This window comes from Hibiscus syriacus, unplaced genomic scaffold (assembly GCF_006381635.1).
Source record: "Hibiscus syriacus cultivar Baekdansim isolate YM2019G1 unplaced genomic scaffold, ASM638163v2 tig00015919_pilon, whole genome shotgun sequence".
In the NCBI taxonomy this organism is placed as follows: Eukaryota; Viridiplantae; Streptophyta; class Magnoliopsida; order Malvales; family Malvaceae; genus Hibiscus; species Hibiscus syriacus.
Window position 1 is genome coordinate 380,679 of NW_024062375.1, and position 13,967 is coordinate 394,645.

General features: G+C 32.9%; 1 protein-coding gene across 1 annotated transcript; it reads left to right on the forward strand.

Annotated features, from left to right (window-relative positions):
* The first annotated feature begins 7,195 nt into the window (after nucleotides 1–7,195).
* Nucleotides 7,196–7,763, forward strand: LOC120208144 (pathogenesis-related protein PR-4-like). Its single transcript, XM_039207489.1, has 2 exons — nucleotides 7,196–7,471; nucleotides 7,566–7,763. Exons 1-2 carry the CDS (start codon nucleotides 7,196–7,198, stop codon nucleotides 7,761–7,763), a joined length of 474 nt encoding a protein of 157 aa, XP_039063420.1.
* The last annotated feature ends 6,204 nt before the right edge of the window (nucleotides 7,764–13,967 follow it).

Consider the following 13,967-nt stretch of genomic DNA (forward strand, 5'->3'; position numbering starts at 1 on the left):
ATGAAAACATAACAATGATCAGAGTATCAAAGTGTAAAAACATAAACATAAAATAACCAAGCATAAAGGACCAAAAGGCAAAGAGCATAAAATAACAAGGACTAAATATAAAAATAATCCATAAAATTAACATGGAGACTGAAATATAACACGCATGAAACTTAAAACCCAAATTCAAATAAATAAAGGTCTCGATTGATAACTAAATTAAAATAGATTAAAGTGAGAAGTACCCCTTACACAAATAACCCACAAAGCCCAAGCCCGGTTGCCTTAGTTTCCCAAAACGACGTTGTTTTAGGAATCACATAAATACACCATTATAATTTTCAACTAACCCTAGCCCCATTTCTTTTACTCTGCCGCATCTCTCTCTTCTCAAACTCTCTCTCCTTTCAAATTTCTCAACCGAGAAATAGAGAGAAACACTTCTCCAGTCACCCTTCTAAACGACCCCGAAGAGGGGCCGATGACCCCTTCTACCTTGTTTATCCAAACCCCCAACACCCCAAACGACAAACTTGAACTCCACTCCTCTAAAACAATAATACCCAAAAGAGAAAAGAAAGACTACCTTGAAGCTTCTTTCAACGCCGACAAAACCAAGTAGATTGGATCCGAGGGGTAAGCTTTCCTTTTTAGTTTTTTTTTTCGAATGGCTTTGCTCTTGGTTTGAACCGGTCTCTCTCCATTTTTTCTCCTCCCTTCTTCTTCCCCTCTCCTGGTTCGAACTGAACTCCTTTAAAATTGATGATTGCTTGCATGTATTAAAATGGGTTTGTTGGTGGCATAAGTGGCTATGGCTAGGGTTAGTCGGTAGGGGAATGAAGATCCCAAATATTTTGGGATCGGTTGTTTTTTTATTATATTTTTTTTTACTTTTTTTTGAATTGATTTTGTTGGGAATTTGGTGTAGGTGGGCTTGTCGGTGACGATTGAATTCTTGGCTTGGCTCTTCGGCAGTGGGCAGTGTGAGCAACGGCGACGAGTGGCAGATGGCTAAGGGTAGCTAGGGTTTCCAACCCTAATTTTTTGGACACTTAGGCTTGCTGTTGGGCTTCGGTTCATTGGGCCAGCTGATTTGGGGATATAATTTGGGCCCATTTTGGTTTTGTTGTAACCTACAAAATAAAATAAATAAATAAAAATATTAATAATAATGATAATAATAATAATAAACGAATAAAACCCAGACAAAACGAGTGTCTACACTATGGAAAGTATTTTTCATTAAGTGAATTTATTTCTAACAAAACAACGTCGTTTTGGTGAGGCAACCACAACGTCACGACGTGTAGTTTCTATGTCATCGTCCCCTTATGTCATTAACGATGGAGTGACGTAATTGCACTTAAAAGTAAATGTTAGTACTAAAATTGGCAAAATTGAAAGTTTGGTGGTATAAACGAGTCAACACTTAAAGTTTGGTGGTATTTGAAGTAGTTTTCCCAAATAGTTATAATTGCAAAAATAAATACCTTAACTCGAAGTTCAAAAATGAATTATAAAATAATCGATAAAAAATAATTGGTAAAATATTCAATAACATATTAAAAAATCATATTTCATAAAAAAAACTACTCACACTATAGCAAAATAGGTTTGTAGCGGTGGTTTTAGTTGGGTTTGTAAAACAAACGCCACTAATTTTTTACATACAACAGCATTCTTAGAAAAACGCCACAAAATGAAAAAAATTGTGGTTTTTTTTTAAAAAAATCCATTAAAAACTCGTACTTTAGTGGTGTTTATGTATCAAACGCCGATATAGATTGATATACAGTGGCGTTTTTTGCAAAAATGCCGCTAAAACACATACTTTGGTGGTGTTTGTTGGAAAAATGCCAAGAAATACATGTAATTTAGTGGCATTTGTTAAACAAACGCCGCAAATTGTTCAATCCTTTACCCCTAATAGTCATGTACCATAGTTGCATTTTTGTAATAAACGCTGCAATAGTCATGTACCTTAGTGGCGTTTTTATAATAAATGATGCGATTTTGGAATCCTTTAACCCATCAGGTTCCAAATCCCTAATTTATTCATTCCCATTTTCTTAATTTTCCTAACCAACGCCCAGCCATCACAGTGAAGTCACCACCGTGCAACCATCATCACAAGGCAACATCACGCCACCATCACCTGTTTCCTGTCACCAACAGGTATGTCTCTCTTATCCTTCGCACTCTGCCTTTTTCATGATCCAAAACCATCCATTTGGGTGCCATTTTCACAGCAACATTCGTTCTTGAAATCCTATCAACTTCATCTCCATTTGGTTGTCATTTTCATCTCTGTTTGTTGTTGATGTTGTTTGTTTCTAATTGAAAATCCATCAACCATTGTTTTGTTGTTTTGAATATGATTATTTTAGGTTTTCATCTCCGTTTAGCTTTTCATCTCTGTTTGTTGTTGTTTTGTTGTTTCATGTACCAACAAGAGGTGCTATTAAGGAATTTGTTAATACCAGTTAATCCTTCCTTTCCTTTTTCACTAATTATGATTGAAACTTGTCAGTGTTCTGCTTTGTGGATGATTTTGCTGCTTATTTTTTGCTTATATCAAGACTTTGGAATAAAATATTTGTACTTTTTGTTTTCATCAAGTTATTTCTAAACCTCAAAGCATATGTGCCATATTAAGTAAAGTGAGGATTGGAATTAAACTGAATTTCTGCAGCTTGATCTGATTTATGGGAATGTTGATGTCCAACTACAAAGCTCTTTTATTGTTATTAACTTTGTATATTCAGTTCAATAAAATTATATTTTAAAAACCTCTGTTTATCTGGCTTTTTTGGAATTATAACAATCTGGCATGTAAATAGATAGCAAATCCTGGATTTCTGGTGGTCGTTGGTCTATACACAATGGTGTGACAGTGTAATTGCATTCTTATGTGAGTATCTAAATATAGAAAAAACTATGACATTTAGATGACGTTGTACATTTTTTTAGGAATCTATGTCAGAGGGAGAACAACTCCGCTTGAAAATCATTTATGTTTTTCTTTAGTTCCCCTTGCATCATACATGTTTAAATATGCTAATCACCCTGTTAGTATTCTGCTGCAACTTCGTACTGGATTTTGTCAAAGTAATATAGTTCCTTTAACATTCATGACTTAAATATATTATTCATATTTGAGCAACTTAGTGTTGTTTATAGTGATGTTATGTAGTTCATTCAGATGGTGCTCATTATTCTAACATCTCTTTGCCTTTTTCTTTTCCATATTTTATCATGCTAAGCTTGTGCCTCTTCACTTTTTGCCTCCCTTAAAATTCTTGGTTAAAAGCAATCAGCCTGTAGGCTGTATATTGTCTCTATCATTGTACCAAGGCTTCATGGTTAAAATATTGGAACACCTTGCAAGGAACAAAGATCTTGTTCTCTTGGATATGTTTGCACTTGGTTATTTGGTAATTATGTCCAATTCTTTTCCTCTTTCCTTTTATCTCTATGTTAGAGTCTATAACTTCGTTTATCAGTACGTATCATTGGCTTATATTTGGTAGATCTTATTATGGATCTTCAATGTACTTGTTTTTTGGTGTCTTATAACACCAATAGATCAAGAGAATTAATGTGTTACATTCCCCAATGCTGATCATGTTTTTGTCCAGAACTTGTCGACTCATTCTGTTAAATGTCTACGGGCTTTGATAGTCTTACCTACACATGACTTGGCGTTGTAGGTGAATTCCTATTGTAAAGAACTAAAATTCCCTTTCAGATTCTTTTACAATGGCAAGAACTAACTGTTATGCCTTTTCTTGGTCATTTGGATCCTTCTTTTCGTAAGGTACTTTGTTGTTTTTGTCTCGCGGTTAGGATTGCAAATTTCAGTGGATATATAAGGAGAAGGAGACTATTTAAATGCTAATGGTTAAATTATTTCAGGTATTTGATGAAACAGATCGGCTGTTCAGAGAATCATACCAATCTTGGTTGCCAACTGTACTTCAGTTGACTCAATCTAATGATGAAAGCCTCTTTCCTCTCGCTAATTCGTTTTTTCATCTACCTTTGGTTCTTTAAAAACCATAAGGAGATTGTAAGTTCTATGTTCAGTAACATTTCTCAAAATCAGGAAGAGCTTATGGATTGTTATGTAGTGTTGGTTGATTGATTTTGCCTTAAGATTTCGGTTAATGCTTTGTTTATTGTAGTGAACAATGACGAACAACATTATATTTCAAATGGATATTTGTAAAATTTGATTTATATATTTTTATGTATTTTTACTTTAAGTGGAATCATAATTACATTTCAAGGTTGTTATTCGATATTGTTACAGGTTAAATTTGTGTAATAAAAAGAAGAAAAAACCATAGAAAATCAGTTGTGATTAGCGGCGTTTTAGAATGAAAAACGCCACTAACGGAGTACAAAAATTACGGTATTTGTATTAGAAACGCCGCTATAGAACATGACTGTTGCGGCGTTTGTATAAAAAACGCCACTATAGAACATGACTGTTGCGACGTTTGTACAAAATGCGCCGCTATAGAACCTTACCTGTTGTGGTGTTTGTATAAAAAACACCACTATAAATCATAACATATAGCGGCGTTTGAAAGAATAAATGCCGCTATATAACTCGACCTTTTGCGATGTTCGTTTTAGCAGCGCTTCTTGCGGCGCTCTTACTAGCACCGGTAGTGTTTTTCGCTGTGCTTAAAAATGCTGCTATAGGACTAAAAAAATGCCACTAAAAACCTTTTTTGCTTTAGTGTCGACGTTTACCGTGGGCACGATAACTCGAATGGGTCCAAATATAAAAATAATTTAATATCAATTAAAATAGTAATTTAATCAGGAAAATCATTTTCGAACAATCATATCTGAACTTCAAAATTTGAGGCGTTACATGTTGAGTGTTTTGAGTGTTAAATATGTTTTAATGATATTTGCGATGATTTAACCTAAAAGATGTTAGAAAAGATGACTTGATAGTCTTATAAACTTTAAGATTCATGTAAGGCCTTAAAACGAGTGATTAAAGACAACTTGAAGTGATTTCTAAACTTTTTTTCTGAGGTTTTTTTGGGAACTAACATCTATATAGTTCATACAGTATCAATACCAAATAAATTTAGCATATATGTTTTAAAGGGGTAAGTATCGATATTGTTATGAAGTATGAATATTGTTCAAACAATATCAATACTTGCTTGGAAAATATAAATACTACTGAAGGAGCATATATACTTGAGTATCCATACTCTCTGATTGAGTATTCAAACTTTTTAGTCGAGTTTTCATACTTCTTACTGTTAAAAGATTAGAAACACCTCTTGTTAGGCCTTAACACCTTCAAATAGCTTTGAAATGAGTAAATAAGTTTAGTAGGAGATCCTAATACTTGCAGTGACTAAAATGAACTCAAGTGATGTAAAATACCAACATATCCCTAAATTTAATAATTGATTTTGAAGGTCTAAACTTGAGGAATGAGTAAAATTCACTTAGGTTTATTAATGAATCTTGGAAATCACAAGTTCTTGAAAATAAGTAAAAACTCCTTTAGCGCTAAAATGACTGAAGTATCTTTAAGGGTAAAAATAATCAAAGTACCCCTGTGTGACGGAAAGGATTATGAACACAACTAGGGATTTACCGAGGAAGGTACTAGGGATACTATCACATCCTTTAGAAATTTTAGATTCCCTTATATATTATGTATTTTCTTTGTATTTTATATGAATTATTTGATTTCACACCCTCCGAGATTTTATAATCTCGTACTCCCTAAATTTTAACATAATGTTTTATATTCGTATCTCTGACACAAATTCCTACGCCTGTCCTTGTCCACAACTCAATAAATCTTTATATATCAGTCAATAAGGCTTATTAAGGTCCATATGCTACTAAATGATTAATATACCCTTATGGATAATTTTCTGAGATTGAGCCATAATAAAAAATAAGTTATATGGTGACTTGAGATAATGGATTGCACTTAACTCGTGAATATTTACCGTAATTGATTGGTTATGCTATGATATTTGGTCTTAAAGGTGATGTTTATTAATATGTATGGCTATATACGGTAGAGGACTATCAATTCCTACAACCTATCCTTAGTGACACCAGGTATCCACACTTTATATATATATATATATATATTATGGGTAATGCGTTGTCTGATGCTTAGTGACATCATGTACCATTGTCACCTTCATTATTTGATATGCTTACTGACATTAGAAGCCATTGTATCCTATAAATATTGATACTATGATTGTGTGAATAAGTCCAATTGCTACGTACTAGATGTGTGGTTAATAGTACTCTTGTACTGATACACGATTGAATGTTGTTGAGAATAATATCTTGAATAGTGATAATATATGTTTATGCTCATGCCTCTTTACTTATACTTACATTGTATGCCTATATTTACTAATTATATGGAGCATAGTAGAGTAGAAGTATGCTATTGAGCTTGTAATGATATTTTTGTTAGTAGGTTAGCAAATTATTCATCCTAAAATTAGTTGATTCGTAGAGTTCAAAAATATTAAGAAAGCTTGGTGGTTGAAGGGTAATCAGTAGAAAGTTTGGTGGGTTGTGTTATGTGGGTCTGGCATGGGTTTACGTGCCGAGGTGATTGTGCATGGGCCCGGGTCCGATTTTTGTGGCACATGCCTCCGAATTTTACAAGGTCCGACGAAATAAATAATAGCAGTAACAATAATATAAGTTATCTCGATGTGTATAGGAAGTAGGAACGGGGATTGCCTGCCTTGATCATATTGAATAAGAAAAAGAGAACCATGAAAATCACATGCAGATGTAATTAATATATATAAGGTCTGTAAGAAGAAGCTTGCGGAAATTTTTTGACTATAAATGCAGAGTATATCGCAGGAAATAATATCGTTCAAGGAAATTAGAACAAATTCAAAATAATAGTAATAACAAAAGTTATCCTGATCTTTCTAGGAATTAGGAAGGAAGATTTGATCCTATAAAATAAGAAGAGAGAAGCATGAAAATCATATGTGGGTGGTGTATATGGATTAATTAAAATAAATGAAGTCTAATTGAGAAGAGGATTAAAATAGAGGTGATGATTATCCTGTAAAGCCTTTGAGGGAAACTTTGCCTATAAATAAGAGCATATCCCAGGAAAGGATATATTTTTCAAAGCAAGCAGAAGAATAGGCCAAAAAGAAAAAGAAGAATGGAGAGATCAGTAATTAGGGTTATAATAATTAGCTGCATTGTGACGTTGGGGTGGGCGGTAGGTTCTTCCATGGCTGCTGAAAATGCGACAGCTTACTATGCGAGCTACAAGGTTATAGAGAATCACTGGAGTCTGACAAATGTAGGCGTTTACTGTTCCCAGTTCCCTGAATATGCCAATAATCCTTTTGAATGGCGAAGCAAATATTACTGGACCGCCTTCTGTGGACCGGAGATTCCTAAGCCACAATCAAGATGTGGACTCTGCTTAAAAGTAAGCGCTCTTTGTTTTCAAGCAAAATAAATTTGTTTCTGTTTTACTAGAAACCATGCGTGCATGAATTGACATAATGCATATATGCATGCAGGTGACTAACACTGCCAATGGAAAAAGCGTGACGGTGAGAGTGCTGGATACATGCACCATGCCAAGTTTGGATTTGGACCATCCAGCGTTTTCTGAGATCGAGGATTACAAAGGCGGGCAAGACGAGCATCTTACAGTGAACTATGAACTTGTGGATTGTGGTGATGATCCTACAATTCGTCTCTATCATGCCCTCTAATTAACCTTAAATCTCTTTTTAAACCTCAGATTCCCCACTTTGTTTCATGATCAACATATTAGATAAATAAATAAATATGCAGTTACTGCATGTAATAGCTACCCAGCGAAATGCTTGCTTGCTCTTCAGTTTGTAATAATGATCATCCTGTATAACAAGTGTACGTGGGATTCATGATCACTGCTTAATTATCAACTCATTTGCTTGCTTGTATGTATTACTCTCTATTGCAGCTCTCAAGGTCCATAATATCATTATTATCTCCTTAAATAAGGCGCTACTAGTTTCCTTTTTATGGATAATCAACCTAATTTTGCTACCCTTATGTTAAACAATAATCTTAATTATATAATAAAAAGTCAAAATTGCCAATTTAAGTGAAATACTAAAGGACTCGTTGTTTCTTATTTTGACATGAACTAACAGTATACGCTAGTAATCTCTCTTTTGACACTTCTTACAAAGCACTAGGGCAATACAAATCACTTCCCACGCAAATAAACAAAACAAAAGGAAGCTAAATATTAAGGGATCAATTAGTTCGAAAACACCAAAACATAAAACTACCGAACATTCACCGTGCATCAATAATCGTAATATTAAACAATAGTTGAGTCACAATAATTAGCCCACTAATCATAATATTTTAGTGGATTAGTTGAAACAAAATGTCGTTAGAGTGTATCACATATTTTGAGTAAATTAATCTTTTTAAAATAGCATGATAACTATATGTTTTTGTAATCCATTTGTTTATTATTTGACCCGTATGTGTATTAATATTTGACTGAATTTAAACAATACATGTAATGATAAATGTGTGACAATTTTTTCTCAGCAAAATGATTTATTTATTATTCATGGAAATATAATCTAAAAAATGACCCTCATTAAAAGCCCCTTAAATCTAGTCAAAAGAAAAGAGTACACCACAATCATAATAGGAACTAAACAAGAATCATCAAAACACAACATCCACTACTTAACAGAAAACAAACAAGAACGCATATTAAAACCCAGAGAAGGTTTGCCCCTTTAATCTTTCAAGAAAAGCAGCCTTGAAGCTTACCATTACCATCAAGCTTTGAAATATTGTCTTTTTAATCCAGCCTATGTGAGATAATACGTCATTGTATTTCTTTCTCTAAGAGCATATGCGATCTGAACCTTCCGTAAAGAGCAAACCATTCAATTGATCTCTTAAAAAATATCCAACCACCTTCAAAGACGCTGGAGGGTTGAAGTAACCCAGTTCAAAACTACTTGAGAGTTAGATTCGATTTCCAACTCTGCTTTTCCGGTCCAATTAGCCTCCCTAAAATTCTATGCAATTTTATGTGAGAAATATATTAGTCCAAAGATTAATCTATTGTGCCAACACTTGTTGGCACAAATGGTTGAGATTCATGAATTTGAGCTTGTAAGGCCGAGTTCAAATATCACCATCGTCACTCTTGGTGGGCAATCTATAAAGTCCTATGTAAATCTCAATTGGGTCTTAGGTATGCTCTGACTCTGGACTGGGGGAGCTACCACTGACCTAAACTTTTGTGTACCAAAAAAAAGAAGAAGATTAATCTATTGTTTGAGAAAGGTTATTGCTGATGTTTGAATGCTATAATAACAGTACTGTTAATTTTTAATATTTTATTATTGTCCAAAAACTTGATATTATTGTTGTGTTTGGTATCTCGTGATGGTAATTAATTATTATTTTTAATTTATTGTCTACTCACTAATATTAATGGGAATTTATTTTAAAAAAGTTGTTTTATATTCAACTAATTCTTCTTGTGTCATAGTATTTGGTAATATTAATTCAATACTAATTTTTAATGGAAATATTTTAAGGAATTAAGAATATACTTATTGATTATGCTTGGTTATACATACATAGACCTTTTATTAAGAAAATAATACACTTATATTATATATGTATTAGCTTCCATGCAAGCTCTCTATGCTATAACAATAATAATGATATGTTTAAAATTTGTTTGATGTCTCTATATTCTTCGTACATTTGATTTTTTTTATTTTATTTTAAAGTTAATTTCAATTGATAATATTATTAAAATTCTTTTTATTAGAATTATTTATGTGATATTTTAAAATTATCTATAGCAATAAAAATGATTGCTTTTTAATGATATGAATTTAGTAAAATAAGGTTAAGGATATTAACAAAGAATTTTAAATTTTTAATGATAGGAAAGTGCATCTTGTCATGATAAATCATTGTATGAGTTAATTTCAAATTTTTTATCGATTCAAAATCCAATTCATTTCAAATCCTTCGTAGAACTTAGAATATATACTCTGAGCTTGTGTAATCTATTTTGAGGATTGAGGAGAGAAATCTCTACCTTTGATTGAATTTTCTTAACAAAAAAAATTATCAATCCTCAATTCAGATGACTCTGTTTGAAATATTATATGGTTATAAATGTAGAACGCCTTTTTGTTGATCCGAATTTGAAGAAAACAAGTCTTTAGGCCTTGATTTAATCCGGAAAATTGAAATAAAAGTTACTTATATATGTGATCGACTGATTTTTTCTATGATAGACAAAATTCTTATGTAGACCGTAAAAGAAAAGACATTGAGCATTATGTTGGGGATAAAGTCTTTCTTAAAGTATCTTCGTGGAAGAAGATCCTTGGTTTTGATCGTAAAGAAAAATGCAATCTCTGATTTATCATTCCATTTGAGGTAACTAAAAGAATAGGCTCATTGGCATATTCATTAGTTTTACCCTCTGAATGAAACATAATTCATGACGTGTTTCATATCTCAATGCTTCACAAATATCAATCAGACCCTTCGCATGTGATTCAACTAAAGTCTATGGAAATTCATTCTGATTTAACTTATAAGGGTAACTTATGACACGAGGGGAAAAACGAAATAACATGGATTAATTCTATTGGTAAGATCGATATATAAAAAGGGTAAACTACACAAATAGTCACTAATATCTTAGTTGTTAGAACGGTCCTCAAACCTTAGAATGCACAGCTTGTTACCCTTAACACGAAAACTGAGCCCATTCTCCCTAAAATATTAAACCCAAAATCTAGATCTAAGATAGTAACATTCGTTTCTTGAAGGATTTTAGTTCCCCAGTGACGACGACTTTTAAAGGTAAAAAAAGGTCTTCTCCTCCTATCATTTTTATATTTTCTGTTTAGTTTTCAGTTTTCTTTTGAGATGATGGGTTTTTTTTCCGATCTCTATTTTTCTCGAAACCTCTAGTCTTTTTTGGTTCTATTTTTGTTTGTGAAATCCTTTTCCTTCTTTTTTCGAATAGATGTTGTTGTCTCTCTGTTTTTTCCATGTGGGTTCCTCTAAAAAATCTTTTTCATGGTTTTTTTTTTCTTTTTGATCTACTTCCTCTCTTTGATTGTTGTTTTCTTGCAGGTTATATGGTGAAGGTGGTGACTAGAAGCCAAAGGATGGTCAGTTGAAGGACCAACGTGTTTGGTGTTGGTGCTGTCAAGGATCGGCGTAAATCATGTTTGTGCAGGTAGCATAGTTTCCCTGGGTTAAAGTGCAGTAGCCAATAGTCGAGGCATTGAATGCCCTGAATATCAAAGGATCATGTTCCCTAGTTTTTTTTATTCTTTTTTATTCTTTTGTAATTTTTGAATTCTTTTAATAATAATAATAAATAATAAATAAATATATATAAAGGTGGACAAAAATGGTGATTACAGCTACCCCTCTTTGCTTATTGACATGAAACAAGAATAGAGCAAAGACATATAACACCAATTTTTATCCGACCGAATTAACAACGAATCTCGAGCTCCAAGTTCTTCTTATTATGAATGAGCTCATCTCATTTTGAACTCTCTTCTGGAAACATCGATCCACATTCTTCTATGATGGATTTGATTAAAGGGTCGAACACATTATGTACTTCTTCTTTTTCAGATGAGTTCTTCTCATTTTGAACTCCCTTTTGGAAATATTGACCCACCTCTTTTTTTTATGGATTTGAGTAAAAACATCGAACAAGTTCTTCTCATTATGAACCCTTCTTCTTTGGACGAGTTTTTCTCATTATGAAATCTCTTTTGAAAATGTTGATTCACCTCCTTCTGTGATGGATTTGAAAGAAAGGTCGAACAAGTTCTTCTCGTTATGAACTTCTTCTTCTTTGGACAAGTTATTCTCATTATGAACTTTCACTGAAAATGTTGATCCACCTCATTTTGTGATGGATTTGAAAAAAAGGTCAAACATGTTCTTCTCATTATGAACTTCTTCTCCCTCATTGGACGAGTTCTTCTCATTATGATCGTTTTTCTTAAAATGTTGATCAACCTCCTTCTGTGATGGATATGACCAAAAGGTTGAATAAGCTCTTCTCATTATGAACTTCTTCTCCCTCTTTGTATGAGTTTTTCTTATTATAAACTCTTCATTAAAAATATTGATGGGTCTGCTTCATCTTTGAAGAATTTAGACCTGTAAAATATTATCATATGTCATTGATATTATACTTAAGATACCCAAAGGTAATAACCCGAAGATCTTGGATTATTTCTGAGATCGACGTGGATCAAAATCTTTGTTGAGATTTAATCCTTCGAACACGAAGTAGTAAATTGATATCTTTTTTAATTCTTCTGAATTCCTGTCGAAACACAAAGTGTTTTGATGTAAATGTAGTAGTGGGTAGAAATTTCTTTCAAGAGAAGCTATCTCAAGTCAGATAAAGAAATTTTAAGGGAAATGATTTCGACTCAGATGAAAAAATTTGTTTCGAGGGATAGTATCTAGAGTGAGATGAAATATGTTTCAAGAGAAACTATCTCGAGTGAGATGAAGTTTTTGTTTCAATCAAAACAATCTCGATTTGTTTTGTTTCAAGGGAAAATTCCTCAAGCGAGACAAGATTTTAGTTTCAAAGGAAAATGTCTCGAGTGAGAAGAAATTCAGTGTTTCAAGCGAAACTATCTCAAGGGAGACAAACTGATATTTCAAGGGAAACAATCTCAAGAAAAGAGAAAATGATCTTTGTGAAAGACAAGATATTTTTATGGAAAATTTTAAAGACATCCCCAAAAGAAGAAAATTGATATTAAGAAAGAAAATTTTGAAAATTTTCTCATGAGAGGAATTCTATGAAGATATATATAATGGTGAATGCTTGATGCAAAGATGCATGTTTAAGTAAAATGTGTCAATGATGCAAATGCATGCTTCCATAAATTATAATGATACAAAGATGTAAAATCATGTATGTGCATGTCAATGATATCGATACATAGTTTTCCTAATAATGATGCAAATATGCAAAATCATATATGTGCATGCCAATGATGGTCTTGATGCCTCTTATATTTCTAAGCTCAATTGCTCTGTTGGAGTTGTTTCTTCAAGACTTTACTGCCAATTAATGCATGAATGATTTCTTTTCATGATAAGCTCTTCTTGTCTTCATCTCCTGCCTCTGAAAATATAAGTGAAAAAGTCCATTCTTGTTGCAATAGATCTTATTGTCTTCCATCTTTACTTGATTCCAATATTATTGTCTCAACATGATCTAAGTCTTAGTAATGCCCAAATATGGATTTTTTTCATGGGTCATCGAGTGTCAAAATTTTTAACTTCGAATGGCCTCATTCTCTTTCCATTTATCAGACAACCCCTTGCTCTCAACTTGGGTCAACAGAAGTTCCATCAGATGTCTTATTTTCTTATTATCTAATTTGATGGTTTGATGACAAGAGTTTCTTCATCACTCATTTTTCTTGCTCTAGCTTTCACTTCTTATCATACTTATTAATTTTGGGAATTTGACACAAAATAAGCCTCGTCAGCTTCAAGGACATCATCTACTCTCAAGAGATTATCATGTTTGTTTTCCCCAAATGATAACATCTTGAAAAATGTACTTTTGGGGCAGATTGAAATGTCAACATTTTTGTTGTCCTTCTTATAATTTCGGCTCATAGACATCTTCATTTGTCATGCTTTACCATACACTCTTCAATAATGAACACATGTGTCAAGGTTATGGCCTACATTGGATTCCTTGCACATAAAAGATTAGTTCAAAGTAAAACCAAGAAAAAGATCTTTTTGACAACGTATGGTCATTTCCCAATTAGGCATCCATTTCCCAAGTAAATCTTTATGAATTGGCAAGATCTTTTTAATCACTAGGTCACCCCTCTCGAAATTTTCTTGGA